The sequence below is a fragment of the Pseudophryne corroboree genome, chromosome 1 (assembly GCF_028390025.1).
Source record: "Pseudophryne corroboree isolate aPseCor3 chromosome 1, aPseCor3.hap2, whole genome shotgun sequence".
Lineage (NCBI taxonomy): Eukaryota > Metazoa > Chordata > Amphibia > Anura > Myobatrachidae > Pseudophryne > Pseudophryne corroboree.
Window position 1 is genome coordinate 508,346,654 of NC_086444.1, and position 27,135 is coordinate 508,373,788.

The 27,135-nt window shown below is 40.8% G+C and overlaps 1 protein-coding gene and 1 long non-coding RNA gene across 4 annotated transcripts in view; one reads left to right on the plus strand and one right to left on the minus strand.

The window, feature by feature from the left end:
- Window positions 1-279: 279 nt before the first annotated feature.
- TRPM3 (transient receptor potential cation channel subfamily M member 3) overlaps window positions 280-27,135 on the plus strand; it is a 694,734-nt gene continuing 667,878 nt past the window's right edge. For all 3 annotated transcript variants that reach the window (XM_063913891.1, XM_063913889.1, XM_063913890.1), the window contains exon 1: window positions 280-551. In XM_063913891.1, coding sequence (XP_063769961.1) covers window positions 462-551 — 90 coding nt within the window. In that variant the 5' untranslated portion in view covers window positions 280-461. The remainder of the gene's footprint in view (window positions 552-27,135) is intronic.
- LOC134910636 (uncharacterized) overlaps window positions 1,091-27,135 on the minus strand; it is a 28,793-nt gene continuing 2,748 nt past the window's right edge. Inside the window, exons 2-3 of the long non-coding RNA XR_010176253.1 lie at window positions 2,276-2,439; window positions 1,091-1,207 (exon numbers count right to left, since the gene is read on the minus strand). This is a non-coding gene — a long non-coding RNA (uncharacterized LOC134910636). The remainder of the gene's footprint in view (window positions 1,208-2,275; window positions 2,440-27,135) is intronic.

The window sequence follows — 27,135 nt, forward strand, 5'->3', positions numbered from 1 at the left end:
GAGGGTAATAGAGTCAGAATAAATGGCATGTGTGAGTACTGGAAGAAACAGCATGTGTAACTGGAAACAGTGAAGGAGGAGGGGGTGATGGAGAGAGACACAAGACAGCAAGAGGTAGATTCCTGCTTTATGCAGGCTACCCCTCTTCTTCAAAACAGTGCACCCATCCCCTGAGCAGCAGGCTGATTGCTTCCATTCATCCACATTTGGTATGCATGAGCACTGCTGCTTCAAGACAGGAGTCTCTTTTTTTTTTTTTTTTTCAAGGAGGATCAGGAGCTAAAGAAAATCCACTTTTCCAGTCTTCCAAGTTCCTGGGAGCATCAGCTGCAGGAATTGCTACAAAGCTGGTGTGGACATGTTGACGACCATGGGATGTCAGATTTGCAAGGACTCTTTTCCTCTCTAGATATCTCTGAAGGCTTGAGGTTTAATTTCCCAGTGGAATATTAAAAAGGGTCATGAGTCAAATTGATGCTCCACGGCCTCTAAACTGGACCATTCGCAAGCTGTGCCACGCTGCCTTTCTCCCTTCTGTCAGACTTCTAAAGGTATGAATGTAAAAGGATGCTCGTGTCATTAGGAACAATTAATATGTCACTATAAAACTGTTCCACTCTGTTTAGTGTTAACTTTCTTGATCTACGTGATAGGGAAATGTGTGTAGGCATGTAGCAGATGATTTGCTTTTCTGCCAGTTTGGTCAATTGTGAGTAGGGTTAAAACTGGCGTAAAAGAGAGAACAATGCTCATGTGTTCCAACCTGATAGCTGCTCATCCAGAGCCATAGAAGCGATGGATATAGATGTAATAAAAGGCTGCAGCTAAATGTCTCGCAAAACATAAGCATTTCCTTATTGCCTTGGGACATTTGTCACAGAGGGATACTTACAGGTTCCATTTCCAGTGAACAAAAGACTGTCACAGTTAATAGAACGCATTATTTCCTAGGATAACGCAGGGTGACCAGCAGAGATGTGGTTACGAGGTTACTACTACTTACTACAATAGTTCATTTTTATGCAACATGACAAAAGATTTAAAAAAAAACAGAAAGATGAACATCACACTTTATTACATAGGATGCAGGAAAAGTCAGTTCTGACTAGTATTATTGAAACCATTTTATTTTATCTTTGCTTTTCGTCATCCTCTTTGCAACCATAAGCCTGTGATGTAATTCATCTTACTGTCAAGTCACTTCCATCTGAAACAACAAATAATGATCTGTTTACTGAACACTTGCATGTCATTAAATATTTAACAAGACTAGAAAATGGAAATCTAGTATAAAATGAGTTTAGCTTTAGAAACTGAATGCTAAAAAAAACTGCAAAACAGAAAGCAAGAAAAATAAAAAAACTGAAAAGTTTAAAGTGAAGATCCTGATTTTGCTTAAATGAGAGGCATATACCGTAGTAATGTATAGTAATGTAGCTTATTGCATTAGCAGCACTACGCCAGAATACTACAGAGAACCTGTATGAACACTGGGTGTAATAACAATGTAACTCTCTACAGCTATTATTATTATTATTATTATTATTATTATTATATTATATAATTGTGGCCTCCCTCTAGCATCTCACAATCTTGTCAGGTACAGTATAAGGCATTGTGGTTGAATACATTAGAGACCGTTTTGTACAATAGAACAGAATACCTTGCTGCTGTTTCCAGTGACAGCTATGATAGATAAGTGTGTATCACTGAAGCAGAGGGGCAGCCTCTTCATGAGATGTTTTGTAGTAAGCCATAGATCTACAGAACAGCAGCCAGACAAACTAGTGTATGCCCGGTCTCTGACAGATGTCGGCACAGTAATGACAAGAGGCTATTCCAGGAGACGCGTGATCAGGCAGAGGAATTAGAAGGAAACTATGGCATGCAGGCTGATATACATCAGTAATGATGTACAAAGAGTCCCTGAAAAGGCTCCATAAAGACATAGTACTTTTATATTATCTTTTTCCAAAAATATATGGCATTCAGATTATACTGTACTATAGGTGATTTTTTTATTTTTTTGTTTCTGAGCTAACCTGTTTATTAGCAGGTGCCTCATTCTTAGTGAATATAGGTTAACTTGAAGTTATCTCCCCCTCCTAGTGTCTCATTTTGTGTTACCTCCATACTAACGTATGTGACACATCTGTCACAAGACCTAAAAACATAGCATTATACTGTACATTCCCATTTGTCATGGCAATACTTATATATTGAAATAGTATTCTTAGATATTTCTTATAATGTATTGGTGGGTTTATACACTTACCTGTACTTAATATTAATAATGCATGCTCTTGCTGGTTTTCATTTTTGCAGCACAATATGGCAGAGGCAAAGATTACAATCCATTTCACAGTGCTATGCAGTTTTCTTTCCACCTATATTTCCATTACCATGGCGGAGATGGCGGAGTTTGCAGAGCAGCAGAATCTAATGGGAGGAGTTGGGTAGAGTGAGGGTGTTACTGGCAAAGTAAGTAGGGGTGATAGTGCACCTAGTTTGAGAAACAGTGGAATAATAAATTACGCTTTGTGGAGTGAGATTATTTTAATGAGGAAACATTTTGCACCTTTTAATTTCACTTTGATGGAGTGGCCGCCAGTGATGTATCTATATTGGCTGAAGGGTATACAGTGCACATAGGCCCCATGTCAGCCTGCACCCATCTTATGGACAGTGGGGCAGATGTACTAAGCCTTGGAGAGTGATAAAGTGGAGATAGAGTATGTACAAACGCAGCCTGAGTTGGTAGATTACCTCTCTCCACTTTATCCCTTTACAAAGCTTAGTATCTCCCCCAATATCACACACATGTCCACTGGAAGAAGATATAGGATGGGCCTGCTACACAGGTCATTAATATTCCTCTGGTAGCAATATTTTTTGTGCATTTTGCTCAGTGGATGCCATGGAATGGAGTCCGGGATAGCTGAAGGTGCGGGATGCCGGCCAGTCTAGGACATTTTTTTAAAGGGCAAACACTTACAAGGCAAAATCACGTCTTGTAAGTGATTGCCTCTTTAAAACTACATCTGAAATCGGCCAGCACCTAATACCTCCGGTGATCTCAGACTCCATTACATCCTGCCGCAAATCTTCAAACATACAAATTACCACATGTACATAAAGGCAGTCAGTTATAAAAGACATAGATTTAATTTCAGGAGAAAGAAAGGTTCTAAACTGAAATTAGATTTTGCACTACTTTGCAGACATAGGTGTGTGTAGAAGCATCTCACAAGAGCTTAGAGTTGGTGTCCTGTTTGATGTGTACCATCTACCCATACTTGCCTACTCTCTCGGAATGGTCGGGAGACTTTCGAAAATCATGTGGAGGACACCCTGAACACTAGGCAAGTCTCAGGATTCTTGAAGCCCCTCCAACATCCCCAAACCCAGACCCGTCCGGTCACTTTGCGGGTGAAGTTGGTGGTCCGGGCAGTTGATTACGCGATTCTCGCTGAATTACGTCATTGTAGCCATGCCCCCTGCTATATAATGCCTGTAATCTCTGTAATATAGGGCAGGGGGAGTGGCTAAGAAGTCATCGCAACCACCACACCCCTGCACAGCTATATTTACATATCTCCACCCATGTGGTGCATCATTAGCCTACCCTGCTCCCCTTCTATGCTGGCCTGGCTGCTCTCTCCCAGAGAGCAGCCAGGAAGTCGGCAACTAAGCATCTATCCACAAAATAGATGTTTTTCAGTACACAACAAGTTCAACTTAAGATCTGCCATGGTCATATCTTTTTTTCACTTTAACCTAACTCGTAAATGATCTGAACCTCTTTAGACTGCATATAGCAACACACAGCCTGTCATCACTGCGGTGTTGTAAGGGTTAGACAGTGGAATACACAACAACTGTCATAGGTACTTTGCACATTAGCAATGCGCAGACCTCCAAATCTTGCTGCAGCTTTCCTGGCAATGGCCTGTTTATTGTGATGCTGTATGTTCTCTACAACTGGCAACATATACAGTATACACATCTGCCGTATAGACTACAAGAGAAGAGGCAGCGTTTTTCCAGTCACTTCGGTAGTCCGCAATAAAGTACCTGTGTGTTTGGACAGTTACAATTCCACAATTTTACAATCACTGAATTTTATTCTAGAAATGGATTATAATGCACAAATTATATAGAAAAAGCATTTACAATGAAGCATATGTATTCCTGTAGATCCTATATTATATAAACTAATGTTATCCCACATCCAAACTGTAGATTCCTGTTTCCCTGACTCTTGTACCATTTGGTAATTGTTTTCTTTCTTCCAAGACATACTGTAACAGCAGTGTTCTCCTCTCCAATAGTCAAATCTGGCACTACATAATTTTCATCGAGCCAGCCATACAGCACAACTGATACATTGTAATTCCTACTGAGCAATATGATAATCAATTGCTGCAACTACAAATCACATAAAATAGAATTAAAATGTACTATGATAACGTCAGAAAACCATCTATTTAGGTAATAGTGAAGCAAAGATGTTTTTGTTACATTTTGGAGATACTGTACTACGTAAACAGCAGTAAGGTAACAAGACCTGTCACGTGTGTAATGCTCTCTCTTTCACTCTAATTTCCCAGCAGGCCAGAGCAGGTAGACCACTGCTTCCCCTCACGGCCATTAGTCTGTGCCTCATATCAGTCATACTGTTCCAACATCAGTTATGGCAGGGCTGGCGGACACATGGTCACACATTGAGTTGCATCATGTGATCAGCATTCTGCGTCTTAAGGGTTCATCAGCAGCTGAAACTTATCACAAACATTATCACCATATACCTTGAGAAGTCGGTGATGAATTTCAGCTGCTGATGTGCCCTTTAGATGCAGAAATCTGGTCACACTGTGCACCTCAATGTGTGACCATGTTTCCAACTGATATGAGGCACAGTACAATGGCATGAGGGGAAGCAGTGATCTACCTGCTCTGGCCTGAATGAAATAGAGAACATTACACACGTGAGAGGTCTTGTTACCTTACTTGTTGAACCAGCCTCATATTATTGTATATTGATGTACATGATGCATGCTACCATCAAGAATATCTGTGAGAGCATTCAATGTATCATTCACAACAGTGATTCCAAGTCAGTGTCACAAGAATATACTGTACAGATAGGATATCATAGATTTCATGTTGAGGTGTGAATTTTACTTTCATTGAAATGGAAAATAATTCGTAACACAGACCTTTAGGGTGGAATTCAAATGATATATCACGCCCAATCTCCTGTCTAAAATGATCCCCGTTATTGTGCATATTGCGCTTATAGTAATCAGGTTTAGCTGTGTAAAGGGTCGGGTGCCGCGCTACTCCAAAGGTAGCAAGCTGAAATAATGATACCATGGCCCTGACGACAGAAACAGAACAAGTGTGGAAAGGGGTGAAAAGAATTTAATCCCACCCTTATAGTTTTTTTAAATGGTCTATAACTGTATCACAAAATCATTTCATAGAATGTTATTCAATTTAAGGGCACCTGTTACCTATTTATAGCTGCATACAAATAATGACCTGTGCACAATGTATTATTGTAGATGTAATTAGTATTGTGCAAAATCAAAATCCATCTCAGAAAGATTACGGACAATATTTTCTGGCCCAGGCTATGTATTAGGATAGCCAAGACTAGATTTCCCAGTAGGCAATGTGAACACAGATCTAAAAACCATAAGTGTCCCAGTAAACAAAGCAGTCAGCCATTATAGCCAAAAGATAAATCCAAACAATTTCCAGTTAATTGCTCTGATGATATGAGCCACCTAATTATGTGATTCATCAACATTCCATTAAATTTTGGACAGTCCTAGTGGAATGACATGAAAAGTTTACATTTTACCTAACCATAAATACTTAAATATGTCTAACAATTTACTTTCATTGTGTTGTCACATGTTTTACATTGACAACTCAAGGAATAATATTAATAGGTAGTAAATTATCAAAATATAATAACCTGGGGATCTATTTACTAAGCCTTGGAGACTGATAAAGTGGAGAGAGAAAAAGTACCAACCAATCAGCTCATAACTGTCATATTTGAAACAGCCTGCAGCATGGCAATTAAAAACTGATTGACTGGTACTCTATCTCTCTCCACTTTATCTCCCTCCAAGATTTAGTAAGTAGACCCCTGGTCTTTCTAAAATGTACTAAAAGTGGATAAACTAGGGTGGGGAATGTGACCTGAGCACTATACTGTATATTAGTGAACCATTTTTACAGTTATAAGATGTAAGCATTCCAATCATTTATGACAGTCATATTTACCCCACTTCATATTTACTGTATGTGAAGATATGTGTAATTGTAGTAAAGAGTCAGGTGACTGTTACCTGCAGAGAAGAGCTATAGCGCCAGTTGAGAATTTGTTTGCAAAAGAGATGTTGGAGGAGTGAGTAGTATCAAGTACTGTACATAGGGTTGTAGCATGTGTCAGCAAAGGAAGAAATATAAATAAAGGTCACAGGTAAGATGTAGGGATGAAAGTTCTGGCAGCACTGAAAGGTTAAAGAAGTGCTGAGTTTTGGGAATGAATGCTTAGAGAATGTTGCATATTTTTGGAACGTCACGAGTAGGTGGCATCTGCCATTTGCACTACTTTATATAGGGCCAAATTCAGACCTGATCGCTCCTCTGCAAATTTGCCCAAAGTGAATACCCGCCCTGTGCAAGTCTGCGTACGCCTTGCAAAAATCTCTATGAACACCGGTCAGCTGCAAATCCATTCGGAATTTGCTCACCATCTAATTATTTTTCCAATCTGTGTGTAGCCCAGGACCTACTCCTACAGTGTCAGTGGCGGAAGTACCGGAGACAATGGAGTCGGCTGCCGCCGGGCTTCTGCTCTGAAGAGGGCACCTTCTCCATTGCCTCCGGTCACTTCAACCACTCTGTGAGCACCAGAGACAGAGAGCAATGAGCAGTAGCTCTCAGTCCGCGCAAGGGGAGGCGGGGTTTGCCAGCAGTTTTAAGCAGAGCGGCCGTCCTCTTACAGCATGGCTCCCGTCCCGCATGCAGAGCCAACCAACTCCCCCTTTCCCCTCTGCTGTATGTGAGCTAAGTTCCGGGAGCAGCAGCGCCGCGATCCTGTGCTGCTGTATCCTTTAGCACAGTGACACGGCCGTGATCAATGGGGGCAGTGGCTGGCGGTGGATGTCGGAAGCAGCGCCCTGTGCTCTCAACACTGGGAGAGGTGCTGCAACCCACGGCCATGGGAAGCCTCACTGCTGTTTGCCCGTAAGAAAGACGGAATGCGTCGGTATGTGCAGGTCTCCAGGGGCGTCATAGCTGGAAAAGCGCAAAATAAATAAATTATTGTGTGTTCATATGTGGTCATGTGTGTGTACATATGTGGCTGTGAGTGTGTATATGTGGTTATGTGTGTGTGTGTGTGTGTGCATATGTGACTGTGAGTGTGTATATGTATGTGGTAATGTGTGTGCATATGTGGCTGTCAGTGTGTATTTTCTGGTTGTGAGTGTGTGTATATATGTTTTTGTGTGTGCATATGTGGATGTGTGTGTTGGTGGTGAAAGTGAGGAGGGGGGGCACCGTTAGTCTGTTTCGCCTCCGGGCGTCTGAAATGAACTTACGCCCCTGTACAGTGTGATAAAAACAAGCTGATCTGGGCCGTAGCTGATGTCACACACCCTCCCTGAAAACGCTTGGGCACGCCTGTGTTTTACCTGACACTCCCAGAAAATGACCAGTTAGCACCCCCAAACGTCGGCTTCCTGTCAATCAACTTGCGTACACCTAGCGATCAAAAAAGATGCTGGATTTTTTTGCAGTTTGGGCTCGCGCATGCGCACTACGATCTGTACACATGCGCAGTTGATTGATAATCGTCCGCCAATGCGAATTCTCACAACAGCGATCGGGTCTGAGTCAGGCCCTTAGTTCTGTGTAGGATTTTGGCAAAGCTCATTCCGCAACAGTGTGTGCATGCACATGTTTTTTTCATTGCTGGTGTGTTGACGTTTTGCTATGCAATTGTGTTTCACTACTGTGTGTTTATTTTGTGGCTTAATTAAAGAAGTCAGCCAGAATTTGAAAGAATGATTTTAAAGGGGCACTATTGTTTTTTTATTTGCCCTATGTGCCAGCAAGGTAGTTCTTTGATGTATTACGTTTCATCTATGAATGAAAAATGTACCTCGGAGCGACCCCAAATGATTTTTCCTGGGCTATAATTATGGCAGCACATACTATATATTTGTAAATTTGTTAAATTAATATATTAATGAGGTATACAAACTTCATTTTGTAAAAAAAAAAATGACGACAAATCACAAACATGGAAACATAACTGCTAATCATATATATATTATACTATACTCAGCACAGGGAGACCCATGACGTTGAAAACGCTTTGCTTGGTTCCATGTGATCAAGCTATTGTGCACTGGCCACACATGCACAGTCCACAATGACGTGCCACCGTCAGTGCTAGACAGCCGGTAAAGAAAACCCTTGAAGAGGGTTTTGCTGTGGCTCCTAGCCCCAGATTGGTGAATTACAGTGCTACTAAAATCTGTATTGCCGAGATAAGCACAGTAGATTTTCAGATACTATAGTGCATCTTGTACATAAAAGACCCCTAAGTAACAAACTTTTGCAAATGTTTGTAATTGTGAATAATGGATAGACAATACTATCTTTATAAAAGGAATGGGTGTGCAATGGCAGTGCTAAGCTAATTATTACATGGTAAATCCTGTAGTATAGGATGCTATACAGATTTTTTCCCATGTAATTCTGTATACTGTATTATAATATTTAGCAACGAGTGATTTCCCAGTGCACTTTATAGCCTGTCTCTTATGAACAGTTGAATGGCTTCTTGCTCAAAGATGCATACACGGAGCATTGAACCAACAAATCAATTAGTATATCACCCATCTATCATTACAGCACTACAATGACTAATCCATTCTGAGCTGTGCACTGGTGTAAGAAACAGCTCTCACAAACAGTAAACCAAAGGGCTGCAGTGCAGTTACATTTTACAATGTTATTATATATGTACATGTATCAGCTGAGTTTAGCCACAGCCAGCAATATTTGTAATGAGGCAAATAGAAAAATTTAAAACGTGCATAATGATAGTTTAAATGAACACCTGGAAATCCTGAGATCTACTACACATTTCCACAGTGCAGAACATTATTTGTTATTTATAATACCGTCTTTTTATGACAAACAAATAGCAGCCAACTATTTGTGTCATGTTACTGTAGGTTGCACCTAAAGTCTACCAACAGTTTGTGTCATGTTAGGTTACACCTAAAGTCTAAGGATGGGATGTACGAAGCAGAGTGACACGGTGGCCATAGGGGGTGCTCGGAGGGATCCGATCGGATTCCTCTCAGGGCAGAATGTGGAAAGAAGCCCATAGGCTTCTATTGGGTAAAGCCGGATACAGATGGCATTACCCACCTGCTCCAAGCCATTCTGGAGCTTGGTACCTACTGTACGACAATGCAGTAAAAATGCAGAAAATGGGATTTTTCAGAGTTTTCACCACATTTTCTGCTTTAGTACATCCTGCTCTATATGTACTAAAAGGTATACATACTTTTACAGAACTGGAAACTCATATACTCCACAGTCCATGGATCTGTCTGTGAAAAGTATTTGAAGTTGACAGGTTTAGTTTTATGTATATTGGCTGCATACTGTGTTTGATTTATTATGTTGACTATTTTGTAAGGGCACCAAAATTACAAATAGTGCCCAAAATGTAAACAATTTCTGTTGTGCTCATATTGGCAGATCAGGGGGTTCACTCATATTACTAAATGGACAAGACTGTGGTCAGTATGTTGCATGTGTTTTCTGGCAGTAGGGATCAAGGAACAGATTATAGCTGACCCTATAATGAGCAGTAAGCAAGTGATCACACATGTCTATGCAGTCACTGGCCAATCAGATTTGTCCAAACCAAATAAGACCATTTAGGGGTCTATTAATGAAGCAGTGAAGAGTGGAAAAGTGAGCCTGTGGAGAAGTTGCCCACGGCAACCAACCAGCTGCTCTATACAATTGTATAGTATGCAAAGTATAAATGTTACTTCAATGCTGATTGGGTGCCATGGCAACTTCTCCACTGGCTCACTTTTCCACTTATTTCACTGCTTTATGAATAAAGTCTCCATAGATGGAGCTATGGGGTCTATTTACTAAGCCTCAGGTGGAGATAAAGTGGCCGGAGATAAGATACCAGCCAATAAGCTCCTAACTGCCATGTCACAAGTTGGGTTTGAAAAATGACAGGCGGTGATTGGCTGGTACTTTATCTCTGCCCACTTTATCTCCACCTGAGGCTTAGTAAATAGACCTCATGTCACAAACTGCCTGACGTGATCACTCCAATTGTGTGGCTAGCAATGTAATGTAAAGTATGTCCTGCATAACGGGCCACAACAAAATAGGTATAGGTTTCAGAATTGTAGCAAAGATTCTGACAGTAATAATAGATTTCTAATACTGTTTCATTAGCCTTTCATTTTCATTCTTACTACAGTATGACCACATATGATGATGATGATTTTATTATGTTATCAGATTTCTCTAATCCACATTGCTATGCTGGATATTTAATTAACAGGATGTTATAGAGATTATGTTGCCAGAAAAATAAATCTGTTACATTGCTTTCCAAGTACCACAACACACACTTGGTAACCGCTAATCCCTCAGCTGTCTGCTTCACAAACTGAGATCTAGTTAAAGAAATAACTGCAGGGGTATTATGGTGAGCTGTAATGATCTTCCCAATAAAACTTTTTAGATATTTCTAGATACTGTATATTACAAATACACACCAGCGTGCAATTTATGCATAGTGAAAATGTGTAATAATATAGAAAGACAATAAACTTCAGTATCTGAACTCCAGGGACAGTAGGTGGCCAATGTCAGACTGGAGTATTCAGAGTACAGCAGAAGATTCAGGGTCAGATTTGTTAAGCTCGGTGAAGTGATAAAGTGGAATGTGATAAAGGACCAGCCAATCAGATCCTAACTACCATGTTACAGGCTGGGTTTGAAAAATGACAGTTAGGAGCTGACTGGCTGGTCCTTTATCACCTTCCACTTTATCACTTCTCCGAGCTTAATAAATCTGCCCCCCAGTTCCAAAAGACAGCTGTGACATACAGTAGGTGCTTTGGCGTTTCTATAATGGGTGCAATGTTTGCAATGCACATGGGTCCACTCACTGCACCCATGTTTTATTACTTACCTCTTTGGAGTCCCACGTCGGGCACTGCAGCCACAGCAAAAATCACAGTCAAAATGGCCACCGCGCATGCGCAGTAATGGAATTAGTCTCCGGAACATGGCGGGCACCATGTTTCCCGGAGACCTGTACATGTGCAGCAGATTCTGATTTCAAAAAGCAAAACAGTTACGTTTTCAATGTTCATATACTGTACAGTATAGCCTCTACATATGCAAAATGTGTGCCAAATTTAGTGAGCATCTTCTCGTTGAGGTATCACTGATTTTCAGATAGCTAAAACGCATTTCACCCACTAAACATTTAGCTGCATGCATTTCAAGGCTAATGCATCAGTTATCATAGCGTTAATAATCTCTACGGTAAATGCGTACTAGGCACCTGGTAAGCACCTTTTTCTGGTGGATCGATGACCTCTGTGATAAGGAACATACTTACAGACATTATTTGACTCCGAAAGCAGTCTCACTTCATTACAGTTGTACAGTAGTTTTCAAACTTCGCCCATTAAATATTATCCCCCTTCAGAATTTAAGTACAACATTTTCAAATTCCTTTCCCATTCTTAGGGTGCTTACATACTAGACAATGCCGCGTACGATGCGGCCCATATCAGCACAATCGTACACAATATCGTTCACATCATCTAGTGAGTAAGCATGATATCGTGTACGATGTGCGCTCCCACAGGTCGTATGCGGCATCACCTGCCAGTCCTACATGTAGGTCCAACATGCAATGTTTATAACAATGGCCATGCTGCCGAATCCAACATGACTCCCGCAGCCCCCACCGGCGTTCATCGCTCCTGACATCAGAGTGTGTATGCACTTGCCGATGTTGGGTCCCGTCGTAGTTGACATCGCATTGTTTGCAATATCGTCCTAGTGTGTACACACCCTTACTGTAGCACAACCACAACACATAGTGATGATTGCAATGATCCTAGCTCTGTCTGTAGATGAAAGAGAAATTGACATACACAGTACTGTACATTATGAAACTCCACCAAAATAGCGTCTTGGAACATTTAATCACCCGAACTTCATTACTCTGTAAAACGATTTGTTCAGCTGCAAAATTCAATTTGGGCAAAATTTCACTCCGTCTTCACTCATGCTAACCATTCCACAATAATCTTTAAATGTAATGATTAATATTTTATTTTAAATGTATATTTTCACTGAAATACGCCATCAAGGTATTTCATAAAATTACACTGTAACATCAGCCTGCAGGTCAAATATTATGATATTTTCCATCTAAATGAAATTTTCTTTTCTGTTTGACAAACCAAAATTGTAGCATGTAATTATAGGAGAATGTGATAAAAATAAAATAAAAAAAAAGGGTTTCTAGTACTTTAATGCTTAAGGCATATTTTGGAGATTTACCATTGGGTCTATTCAATTCTAGTCGGAACTGCCGTCTAGTCGGAAAGACAGCAGTTTCCAACTTTTTTAGGTCGAATCATGATTCGACCTATTCAATGGGGGTGACATTTTTTTCCGACTTGTCGGAAAACACGTGGATCGGCAGATTAGCCGCAAATCCACATGTTTTGTTGGATTTGCGGCCAAATCCAACAGGTTTTAGTCCCGTTTTCGACAATGTCAATCCGACTTTAAAAAAAGTCGGATTGACATTGTCAGACACGGCCAAAATCTGTCGGATTTGGCCTCAAATTGAATACTGAACTGTCGGATCCTTTCTGTCGGAAAGGATCCGACATCAATTGAATAGACCCCTATGACTTTATTGCAAGGTGCCAATGAAAAGGGAGTAATGTGTAACTTTGGGTAGCGTACTTTCCATGAAAGGTGGCAGAATACATACACACTCATACAAGTAATTGTGATGCTGACACTTATATCTGCTTACACCTGGGAAGGCAGGATGGGGCGTTCTGCAAACAGGTGCAAATATACATACGTACCTGAGACAGCAGAAATATTTGTGGGCGCAAATACCGGATGATGATGATGATGACGATGATGATGCTCTTCCAGGTTTGTTATTGGCTGTTTATAAATGCTCACTGACACTGGTGATTTCTTTGTGTATGGGGCATACAGTACAGTATATTATGGTTTTGTGCGTGTTTTTATGCTAATGACTCAGCTGCTGTCCTGTGCACAGACGCGTCTCAGATCCTGCTGCTTACATACAAAAAACACATCTAGAACATCAATGGCACCATCAAACTTCTGAGCAACCCTGTGGTGTCTCAGAATGTCCGTCTGAGTTTTTGTAGCCACCCCCTCGTTACCGCCTCCAATCGGTCATTACCCATTACTGGTCAGTTACTTTGCCAATAAATCCTCACTGCATTCACTATCGCTAATAAATCACCTTGTGTGCGCAGTGCGGCTCTGATGAATGCACACTGGCCAAAAATCTGTGCACTGCATCTGACATAAGCATTGCGCCCACCTCTGGATCAGGCCCTATATGCTGTGACGTTTTCACTTAGAAATATATTACCGTTTAAAATATAGATATTTTATAAACTGATTTTTAGAATAATAAACATGATGTTTTTGCTCTTAGTCACATTCTGATCACATATACTGTAGCTGCATCTACCATGCCAGAGTAACTTTTTTCAGATGGGAACCTACACTAGCGCTCTATGTTAATGAGCAAGGGTGTAGCTACCATAGATGCAGGGAGTGCAGCTGCTATGGGGCCTAGAGCTGGGAGGGGGCACCTTCCCTGTCACAGTTACATGTGTTATATACATTTTTCACCATTGGGAGGTACACAAGGGCCCTTATTTACTTTTGCATTGGGACCTACACTATATCTAGTTATGCCAATGTACCTGCTCATTGTAATGTGGTATAAAACGAACTGGAGGGCATTATAATGTTATATAATATGAGCTGGGGCACTGTAACATGGCACAATATGATGTGGAGGCACTATAGTGCATCATAATGTAAATTGGGGGTACTGTGTGGAATAATGTGTACTGGCAGCCCTGCAATATGAAAAAACATGAACTAGGGCACTACTATGGGGCATAATATTAACTAAGTCACTACTATAGTGCAGAAAATGAACTAGGGCACTATTATGGGGAATAAAAGTAACAACTGCTGCAGAGAGGTGTCTCTCTAGAAGCATTTGGACAGCGGCCCCTTCAAAGGATTGCTATGGGACCCACAAAGATGTGGCTACGCCCCTGTTAATGAGGGACTTACCATACTGTGTACCTCTCGGTAAAAACTAGAGATGAGCGGGTTCGGTTTTACTCGGATTTACTTGGTTCTCAAAACGGCATCTTATTGGCTCACGGACGTCATGTGTTTTGGATAGCCAATAAGAAACATCCGGATAAAACCGAACTGGCATTAATTCTAGCATTACATTCGAACCCACCCATCTCTAGTAAAAACCATGTTGCTCGGATTAAAATCACCTATGGATAGATTGGTTGGTGTGCTGGCCCAAGTCACCACCTTCAAAATATAGAAAATTCAAGGTGGGTTGGTCTGCACACCCTAATTTCTAATTCCACTACACTATTGTGACTGCCACAATCCTGCTGAGAAGCCACACTTTACAATACAAATGAATTTCAAAGCACCATCAATGTTTTATCCATTAGAAGTATAGAAACCCCAGATTTACTATCATGGGAGCTGCTACGCTCTTACTCCCTTTCATTCCTGCGGGAGAGCCTGCAAAATACTTGGGGGTCTATTTACTAAGCCTTGGAGAGCGATAAAGTAGAGAGAAATAAAATACCAGCCAGTCAGCTCCTGGCTGTCATTTTTCAAACACAGCCTGTAACATGGCAGGTAGGAGCTGATTGGCTGATATTGTATCTCTCTCCAAAGCTAAGTAAATAGCCCCCATAGTTACTTTTGACAGGCCTTTATGCACTGTCTATGAAGACTTTTTTTTTTCTTTTTTTTTTGCCAAGTACCAGAATGCCTACATGGAACATTTCCAAGTATCAGTTAGTAATAAAATGTTATACAAGGGATCTGCAGGGTATTTTATTATTTTTTTATAGACTATTTCCACATTCAGTGTGTGCTGTACTGTATACTAAATTAATTGTATTTATTGTTATTTTTTTACAAGTATACTAGAGATGTCATCAGGCCCTGTGTGCTGAGTACTTGTGGCTCTCCAATTGACAGCATGCCCTATCAGCCCTTAAAATTGTGCTGGGACCTGTATTGAGCCAGTAAAGAACAATATTATGTCTATTGTTAAATCTATTAATTAACTTTATTAACTTCAATACTAATGCTTCAGTGGTGTGCATAATAGCCCTAATGCTATTGCCACTAGGACTGAGTATACTTAAGAAGAGGGCCTGCATGATATGTGCAGGCCTGCTTATCTTAGTGCAGTCAACTGACATAGGCCTGGGGGACCCCAAACCATGTATCTGTGGTTCTACCAGCCTTGGCTGGTAACGTCTAGTGCTGGTTAGTGAAAAAATCCGGAGGACCCCACACTCTTTGTACCCTTGACTTCTCCTTTACCAGCCTAGGTTTCAAGGCCTAGGGATGGTTATCAGTTAGGAAGGACTCCACGTGGTTGCCCCCCATGCACTCCTCCGGGCTACGCCATTTATCATTGCCCTGTGGCCTGCAGTAAATGCCACATATCACAACTTTGAACAACGTGGGGTAATGCCATGATGATGCAAACGCAGTTTCACGCCCATTGGTGATTTTTCAACAGTAGACGGCAAGTATGCTTTAAATGCATTTGTTAAAAAAAAATTAGGGTGTATGGACCCATCCTTTGTGGAATGTCAGAAATTAATTAAGATAAATTATATGACTGGGAATGCTTAGAGAAACATGCATGTAGTAACATGACTGCATACTGTGCAAAAAATATTCTTTCTGAGGGTGCACTGGTCTTAGAATTATAATAAGCACAATAAAGTATTTTTTCTGAGGGTGTACTAGTCTTGGAAATATAATAAGCACAGATATTCATGATTTTTTTATATAGAAATCATAAGTGATCTGGTAACACAGTTAGGCTTCGGCTATTAACCTAAAAGCTCCTGCACTTCTCATTTGCTTGTGTGTCCCATGTTTCATCACTGGGATGAGGTGAGAGTAGGCTAACCAGAGGAGGTGATAAGTGCTGCAATGTCCAGGAGGATATCTCAAGTTCAGCGAATAAGAAATACCAGTAATGAACTGCGTTCCTTAGGATTCTCATGGGTTTCACATTTGACCTCAGAATATTCTTTTTAATGTCAATTATATCATTTGTTTTTATTCTTGGGCTATATGACCGCTTTATTTGAAGGCAAATAGCTGTGACTGGTTCAACATATTAATATGTTATGGCTGTTCCAAACCTCATTGCTATATCAATAGGTGCATATTCTATGTCTACGATTTGTAAAAATATACTATGAGAAGGGAGCCATTTCCCAAATTACACACCAACAGCATCCATTTGTAGGGAAGGTGGCAAACATTGCAAAAGTTATGTGTGTGTGTACTGTGTATATATATATATATATATATATATATATATATAACATCCATAAGGCAGCACTCCTATGAAAGAACAGCAGCCCTGTAGCCCTTCGTAGGTGCACCCAGGCAGGAGCCGAAACACATTCAAACACAGTCGGCGGCATTCGGGTTATAAAGCAGACTTTGTCAACATACACACACACATATATATATACATATATATAAAACCAATTTTATGCTCCGGCACTGGGCACTGCCCCGGCAATGGGGCTGGCTTGCTCAGGTGCCCTCCTCCAGGTACAAGAACCATATAGATAACAACATGGAAAGATGAGGCGGCACTCAGAGTCTTTAAACAGCTAAAACTTGTAATAGTGCATATCAACGTTTCGGGGTCTCCCCCTTCGTCAGGATTAGTGCTTTACAATAAACAATGTGCTTAAATAGAACTTACCCCCCATAGGAACATCCAATATATCACATACATCTAAAATAACAATATTCACCCTCACGCTGGTCCAAGCTCACAATAGACGGGCTGCCACTGTTGTTATGCTGCTCCGTGTCTCCCACTAACGCTGCCTCTCAGCGTCTCTGGTCTATAGCGTGGTAACAGCTTACAGGTCTCCAGCTCACAGAGGATACGAATCATAACGGGTCTCCGTCAGTCCAGTAACCACGCCAAATGCGTTTCGTCATTCGACTTCATCAGGGGGTATGGCCTAATCATACACCGCTCTCCTTATATTCATTAACATATTACATTTTAAAATTGGATTAAAAGACTTTTCACTTCAAAACTTAAATTACTTAATACAAGTTAAATTAATCGGATTTCAGCACCAATATAAGTACACATAGTAATAAAACACAGATAATAATAAAAAACACAAGTACATTACAGTAATGCCCGCAGGAGCCATATCAAATTTCACAGTTAATAGTGTCTATTATATATTACTTTTCAGGATGTAACAAACTATTCTATTAAATTTATACTTTTGCAACTATGTATAGTTCTCTAACAAATAGTTACTTAGTATCCCGCATGTCTAAACTGATCATAGTAATGCAGCTCTATGAGTTCACATAGCATCATATGCACCTAAAGGAGAATCCTCTCTTTACAACACATTTTATTTATAATGTGTATATGTATATATATATATATATATATATATATATATATTTATTTATATCATAAATCACAGTCTGAATCCTTTAGTGGAGTGCGCACGCACCCCATTAGAACGCCGTTGGTGGGGTGTAGTCCAGACAATGCAGGTGTTTCCAGACCGTTGTGGGGGTGGGCCGCTGCGGCTGCATGACATCACACGCAGCCACTGCAACACGAGATGCGGCGAGTAGCAGCATGCCAGGACGCAGGAGCTGCACTGGCAGGGAGCTACTCGCCAGGTGCAAAAGCATTACCGCCGTGCAATGCATTTGCGCCTGTGTGGAGGGGTAGGACCTGACATGCTAGGCGGACTAGCCCTGTGCTGGGCGCCCCCGCCCCCCGCATGTCAGAGTAAATTATTGTGGATGTGTGCTAAATTTAGCACATCTACGATCAGATCTGAATTACCCCCTAAATCCTCCAACAATCCCATTCTCAAAAGCCATGTTTTCCTGGCTGTACTTTGTTATAAAATATGTAGAAAACAAACTAGAAATGTGGTAGTATAAAATAGTAGCATAAAATAGTAGTTTCAAATCATGGTATCATCATATAAATGTTCAACAGTGAGGGCCATACTAGTGAAGTCAATTAATTCACTTGCAATTAATTCACTTGCAACGGAATTTGCTGCGCTATATAAGAAACTGTTAATAAATAAATAAATAAAATAAATAAATACGCTTGTCAGTGATGTGATTTCCAAATGGACTTATCTGATTTCTATAACATATCACTTTAATTGGCACTGCAAGTTGTAACTCAATCAATCACCCCAGTAATGGAGATTGACCATGAAAATAATTGCAATAAATAAGCAGTGCAGCAATAAAACAGACACTATAGGAAGGGTTGTAAACAAATATATGATAAAAATAGACAGCTTACTTATAAAGTTAAATTGATATGCTGTGGTTTGTCCCCTAGTGTTTATTTGCAGCACTGGAGTCCCAGATTAGGAATATCCAAAATCATAAAATATATAAAGAATGTAACACTTAGCTAAAATTATATTGTTTTGAGGAATATGTTACAGTGTCTGCTGTTTGGTTTAACTGCTTACTTGTTTGTATTTAGGGGCATATTCATAGATGGACGTGGTAGCCCATTAACCGCATCTTTGTACGCAGCGGCTGTATTCATATACATAAAAGCAGCAGGAAACATCTAGAGCAGAAAGATGGTCACTTCAGGTTTTTGTGATCTGCTGCTGCATCTGAAGACGCAGCACCGGATCCCTCTGCGTGAACTTTGGTCATCGGGGTAATCCTGCAGGCTTCTCAGGATGACTGTTGTGTTTTGATGTTGCTGGAGCCAGTGAAGCTGCGATGGAAGATGCAGACAATGACCTCAACATGCCTCGAAAAGCGGGCCAAATCGCTTGGACAACACTGCCCTGTCCATACCCCAAATGCCCACAGCATTTTCATCATGTTGCAGCTTAGGGGGCACTGTGCATGCATTCTCACAGAACGAGATCTGCACATGCGTGGTCCGGTGTCTGCACAGATTTCACGCCATCTGACTTGTACGCAATCCATTGGGTCTCAGAATTAGGCCCTTAATAGAGAACCAAATATATAGCCCTACTGCTATAAGTAATGAAACATAAAATAGTACAGAACAATCCAGGGCAATAAAACATTCACACCACAAGCTTACGTTATACACCATGTTTTTTATGTTCTAGCCACAAATAACACATATATTCCTTAACTATGTATGTTTCAGCGCTGACTCTGCATGCATAATGCATTTATTTTAGACTTTAGCAAGCCCACATCGAAAATGTCAAATAGAATTAATTATGATGGTATTTTATGACAAATTCACCCACACCTTTACATTTTGGTACATTTCACTGAGCATGAATTAAACAGAAAATGTATATTGTTGCGTTTGCTTTGTGGCTTGATCTGTAAAAACATCTATTAATGGATGGGAAATACAGTAAATGGGTTGGTGAAAGGGCAGTGCACTATATATGAGCAACATGAAGGTGTAAATGGTGTCACAGAAATCAATATGTTCTTTTTGCATTCAAAGCACGTGAAAATCAGATAAGAAGTACAAAAGGATGAATGAGGCCTTAAACTGGGATTGTGGAATAGAGGGATAGTTCAGTTTAATCTATTTGACACTGGGTTAATGTAAAAAAAAAAAAAGATTAATACTCAAACCTTCCTAAAGATCACCTAAGGCAACATAAGAGAACATTTTGTTGGATATTACTCAATTAGATACGAATATTTTAACAATATCCTCAAAGTATTTCTAACATCTATACAGTGTTTCAGGTTAGTTCACTAGTCTGGGCCCAAATGCAAATTCAAGGCAGAGCATTATACTGCCAGCATATCATACAATCATATTGTGCTGTATATAATATTGTCAAATATTTTGGTATATAATAGAACCCTTACTGGTGGATTCAGTTATATGCAGGGGTGGATTGGGATGGAAAACAAGCCCAGGGCATTTATGGAAGCAGCCCTAATGGAAGTGTTGTGTTATGAAGGGGTGGGGTTTGTTGAGTGGGGCGGAATCCCTCCTCATAGGGCCTGATTATACGCAATTGTGGCCTTCCCTGTGTCTTTTGCTGCAGTGTTTAAGACCAAGGGCAGATTGGGAACTAAAAGTGTCCCTGTACAATTTTGTAGACGTGGCCCGACGTGGGCAGCACAAGAGGTATAACATACCGTGTACCCATGTCAGCATCACTGGATGGCAGAGTTGCTGTACTGCAGTAGATGGAATAACAGAATGAAAGGGGACAATGAGTGCATTGGGCTGCTTGTCATGGGGGGGGGCACATAACAACACACAAAACAGGCCCCACAGACAGTCGGCCTACCAGAAATCTTCCTGCTGAGCCCTATGGCCAATCCACCCCTTATTGTATACAACGTGCCACAGAGTGTTTCTCTGCTCATGGATGTGGTCCATATCGATTTCAGTCTTCCTCCCACCCCTCGCAGGAACTTCACATATACTGTGAGTGATTTACACTTAATTAGGTGGATATCCATTTAGCCGCGGCTAATTGTCCAGCTGGGGGCTTACCTATTAGCCCTGATAAGAATGCGCAAGATGTTGCTTATCAGGGATTTTGTTTCACCTGCTTCAAGCTGGCGTTCCCGGAAACAGCCCTATTTTCATGTGAAAACGGGGCTGTCTCTACTGAAAACACACAGACATCAATGAACCTGTGTGGTTTCAGGAGATAATGTATTTTTTTTACAGGCGACTAAATTGGATAGCCTGTAAAAAAAAAAAATATCAGTGAAACATCGGAAAAAATTAGAGGTGAAACAACATCGGGTGTGAAAAACTGTAGTTTTTCGCACCCGATGTTGTTTCACCTCTAATTGAATACCTCCTTTATTGTCCAGTGTAAACAACTGCCAGCATATTCTCAGAAAATAATTACCCATAACATTTCACAAACCCCAATGCATGATAATCATACTGTTTTATTATCCAGTGTGTGCTGTCCCTTCAATCGCAACAGACTACAACACAGCTGTACTTGAGTAACTCACTTTAAAAATGAGATGGCTTGTTTTTGTTATACATCCCACCCCCCACCCCCGCCTTCCAAGTGAATAATAAATGCCATGCAAAGTAATGGTTAATGGGGATACAGATAATGGGAGTGCAAAAGCACCCTTAGCACCCAGCGATCTGCTTTCATCAGTATATCAGTACATCATAAATCACTATACTGTTTGGTGCACAGTACTGCCACTCAAAATATAGTATTTCCAGGGAAGTCAAGAAATGGAGGAGGTGGTATCAGTATGGATGACAGCCGGACGGGATGCCGGCGGTCAAAATACTGATGCAAGAATCCCAAAAGGAAAATCCCAACAGGGGTGAGTATGCTATGCTAACCCCCCTACCCTACTTCCTAACCCTAAGCCTCCCTACCCGCAGCCTAACCCTAACCTTCCCTCTTAGTGACTAACCCTAATCTCCCCCCGGTGGTGCCTAAACCTAACTCCCCCTGCCCCGCAGCCTAAACCTAACCATCACCCCTTAGAGCCTAAACCTAACCTCTCCTTGGTGGTGCCTAACTCTAAACCCCCATCCCCCCTGTCCGCAGCCCAACCCTAGCCTCCGAGCCACCGCAGCCTAACCCCCTGGAATTGGCTAAACCTAACCCCCGGCTCTATCCTGCCACTGCCCTACTTACAACGGTCGGGATCTCGGCTGTCAGAGTTCCGGCATCGTCTCCTGACCCAGCCTGGATTCTGATGTCAGCATTCTGATCGGTGTCGGGATCCCGACGTTGGTGTTTCGACTGCCAGAATTCAGACAGCTGGGATCTTAACCACATATTCTGTAGTATAATAACAACGCTTTGTATATGTAACTAAATAACTGTCAGTACCTCAACTTCCATATGTCCTGAGGGGTGTAGTATGGTATGCCGGCGGCCGGGCTCCCGGTGGCCAGCATACTGGTGCCAGATTCCCGACCACCAGCATACCGACAGCTGGGCGAGCACAAATGAGCCCCTTGTGGGCTCACTGCGCTCGCCATGCTGCGCTTGCCTCGCAGCGGGCACAGTCGGGCGCTACGTATGCCACGCTATCTATTTTCCCTCCAGGGGGGTCATGGATCCCCAAGAGGGAGAAAAGGTATCGGTATGCCACGTGTTGGGATTCCGGCGCCGGTATACTGTGCGCCGGGATCCCAACAGCTGGCAAACTGAAGACCATCCATCCTGAGGTTGATTCTGGCTAAAAAAAAAAAATAAAAAATACATAAAAAAAATTCTATTTCATTATTGTGATGTTCTTGACATGTCATAAATCTTGTACTTCATAGAATTTGATTATTGGAAAGGTTGTGGTATAGCAGTAGGCCAGTAGCTCCCAGTACATGGACCATGAAGAAAATTGCCACCTTAACATGTGACAAGATTGCTGAATTCAGATAAGCTGCTGGACCAGAAAAGAAGAAAATAAGGAAAGGGCTTATATAACTAAAGCTGTATTGTGACACAAAAGCAATGCTTTTCCATTACAATATTCAGCAGCTCAAAAGAACTCATTTTAACTTGCCTTTGTATTATTTGAAATTATATTATTTGAAATATTTAAGTACAGAAATCTTACTTGATATATATTAAAAGTGAAATTATATGTAGCATCATGCAATGCATGTGTAACTATGGTAGAAATAGTTTAAGTACAGTATATCAGCGGGACCATATATAGATTGAAAACAAACAGAAATCTATGTAAGTAGAAGTACAAAATCCAGTAAAAACCATCTCACTTTAGCAAATAGGCTGCTTGAGTTCTGCATAGGTATCAAGAGATGGGTAAGAATAAGGCAGGAGCATTTAGCACTATACCTGTGTTTTATATCGTTTAGGTTTTCTGCAGTAATTGCCCTGCAGAATTAGTAACTGTAAATTGGGCACTGAAAAGGTCAGCATTCTGTGGCTTCGGAGACATGGAGTTATAGAGACTGTTCTTGAAGTACTGTACATGTTATACAGATACTAGATAAAAAAAATACAGATTACAAAATAATATTTTATATGCACAGTATTATCATTTTATGCAAAATCTCAGATTTTAAAACTATAAAGCTGTAACTAGCAATGAGATGTGATTGTTCTTAGTATACGTTAAGAGAAAATGAGCTCATCTTCAGTTGTAACTTCACCCGTGTCCAGGTTTTATTGTGGATGACCTGATTCTCCTTCTTTGGTGGTTCCTGTCAATCTGGACGTAATTTAGTCCCATTTGGCAGTTTTAAGAAATGTACCTGTAGAAGATTTCAAACAATTTGCTTTTGTTTAACACTGCAGCCCTGTGTGGACAGCACACGTGTCTACAACATTTTCCCTGTTCTCTTTTTATCCTCTTTCAGAATACAATTCAAAAGCACTACAAATAATCTTGCCTTAGGCTCTGAATTTGCTTCTACCTTCAGTGACTCAGTTGCTTTAGCTGTATGTATTCCTCTTCCTTCCTTGCTCTAATTAGTCATACTGTAATAGGAAGCAGCCTTTCGTCTTGGCAAACTATGCAAAATTGCAAAGATGCCCTTTGTACCACATAATAACCACTTGTGCCAATAATGTTATATAATATTACTCAACAGATCAACCGCAATGATGTGATATAATAAACAAAATCACCAATCTGAGGCCACACTTGGGGGAATTCAATTCAGCACAATGGGTACAAAATGCTTCTGGAACAGCCGGGCAAAAGCTCTTCACAGCCATTGGGGTTCCAGTAAAATTAGCGATGTTTGGCTAACATCATAATTGTGCACAGCCAGACATCAAGGTGGCACTTAGTGCTAAAATGAACTACCACCATAAAATGGTTCCAATTTACCCATACATTTAGGCAGATAGTTTCAGAGCACCTTACATGGAATATATTTGCAACAAAACTGTATAATTGATGGCTGAATTCCCCATGTAAAAAAGTGCTGACCTGTTTTCAAGAGCGAGTAATGTGAAGTCATGCCAGATTCATGAAGATGTCTGTGCAGGGAAGTATAAACAATGTTTCAGTAATCTCTCCTAATCTGATTTGACTCTTGCTTTCCTCTAAGCGCAGTACTGTTGTAAAATGCGCTGCTATTGGCTGGTTAGTCTGCAGTTCCTCACTGGACTGAAACATTCTAGCTGTGTTAAATCTAGGTTAAAATAAATTTGCTTTGCCCTCACATACTCTGTAAAATGGCACACAACAGTAAAATTACACAGCTACAGTTCTATAGTGAATATTTACTAAGCACAGATACATATATAAATAAAACACAACACTCAGCTTTGAAAACAGCTGATGTTTCTTAACATTCCCTCTCTGTTTATTTCTTGCTGGACAGGGCCAGATAATATACACTGTTGGCAATATGGTGCGTAATCATTAGCCTGGGTAATCCGTGCTTGGTTCAGCTGCTTGATAAAGGAAAGCATTGCGGGGACAGAGACTTGGCAGCTGTGATTGCATCAGAAAGCTTTACTCTAGAATTGAGCTTTAGCCCACTCTGATAAAAACTGAGTTCTTTGTTACTTCCTAGAAAATGAGAGGTTTTTTTATACCTGAAATTGAGGCAGATTCATTTATAAGCTTCATATGGAACTATTGCTCCTCTCATTTCTATCAAATATATCATCATCATGCTGCTTTGTGGGTAACAGCTATAGTGCAGCACATTATTTTTTAATCAGTTACCCAAACTGAACAACCTGATGGTACATTCTGCAAGATTGCAACTGCTGCTAGCTGGCTATAACTCATCAAGCATTTTATTTTGTACTTTTTCATGTAGATTTATGAATAAAAGCCATTCTCCAAATGATTTTTGACATTGATTTTTTTACATTTTGATTATCTTAATATAATTCTGAATGGCAGGGTTTGCGCCTTTGCTTGTGCTAATCATATACAATTTTTCAAAATGATATAGTATATATTTTTTCTAATATAAGAATACATTATTCTTCCTTTAGTGTAACTGATCATCAGATCTGCAAAACTTGATGGATTTAAATACAGAAGAACAGACAATATTCTGAAATCAGTACCTTGTTCAGGTTTAAGTATTCTCAGGCACTCCTTTCAGTTATCCCACCAAGTGTTTGGGCTATCCTATTAGCCCTGATGCGGCACACTCCCCCCCCCCCCCCCCCCCGCTTCCCAATGCCGGCACTTACCGCAGATTATGTTGTCCATGATAACCGGGCTGTCGGAGTGTCGGAGCCGCTATAGCACATGGGCCCATGTGTTTTCGCGCGAACGTGGGTCTGTTTTTGGCCGATGATAATGGCCTGTAATAGGATACTGCAATAATGACTATCAGTCATTAATCGTGGTATCCGGACAAAATGAATCGGCACTAATTAGATACCCTTCTAAATCTTCCAAACTGGCCTACTAAATAGCTGAGTGTAAAAGAGATTCAGCAGCACTAATAGAAAGCCTTAGAACCACTGCGTCAGGTCTCCCCTACTACAGGTAGTGCATAGCAGCATGAAAGCACACAACTATATGTGGGTTTTTGGACCCTGCTAGAAAGAGTGAGGGTACCAAGAAAGAGATCCCCACCAAAGAAATATTATTAGGAAGAAATAGGATTGTGTAAAGTCCATAAATTAGTTGGAAGACCCCAATACCTAAACAAATAACGTGGTACATTTGGTAGCACCATCTTCAGCTGCTTTGACTTCAACCAAATGAATATTTGACTTAATCCTCCTAATAGGATAGCTTAAACATATTTATATATCTGGGCTTCCTCAGTTCAGGCCCTGCCACTACATTTCTTCTGTGTAATAGTCAGAAATTGACATGACCATAGCAGAATGCTGAATACTTTCTGATTCTTCCATGTAAATATGGATTTGTGTATTTAGGATCACTGATATGCTGAATAACAGGCAAAGCTGATGTGTTCTATTACCACAGTGCTCCTGTATTCTAAACCCTACAATTTACAAAGTAATCTGTAGTTTGAGATTACATCCACAGTCAACATCTGTGAGTACTGGAGTACCATGGGCCCACAAGACATTACAGGGGTGGTGAGTGTCTCCCAAAATATGATGGCCTGGGCATGAGGTCTCTGCAGGCTTGATACAGTTTTGGTAGAAATACAATTAATTTACTATTACATTTCAAACTATGCATATCTAGAATAGTTATGATACCATGAAATAAATCCCACTAAAAAGAAATGACCCAAGGTTAGTAAACTAGTCATAAAGTATGTCTATTAATGAAATGCAAGATTATCAGATACATTGTTTTTGGCAAAAGGCCTACTCCCACTCACTAGGAGCCAGGATGTAGTTATGTGACCGACGGTCTCCAATACCAACGGCTGCATCCCGCCCCCTCAAAATCCCAACAGTCGTCATGCCGACTAACAGGGACTAATCCCACTCATGGGTGTCCATGACACCCATAGAGCGGGAATAGATCCTGTGGCGAGTGCAGCTCGCCACCGAGCCCGCAGCGTGCCGAGAGCAGCGAGCCCATAAGAGGCTTCATTGTGCTCGCCCTTCCTCCGCCGGCATCCTAAACCCTGGGATCCCGGCGTCGGTATGCTGACCGGCGGGATCAGAAATGCCGGTCACCCATACTCAACCCAATTTAAATCAACATACAAGTTCTTCAGAAGGTGTAATTGCCAAAGATATCCTAATTATGCATTGCAAAAACTTTCCAAAATAT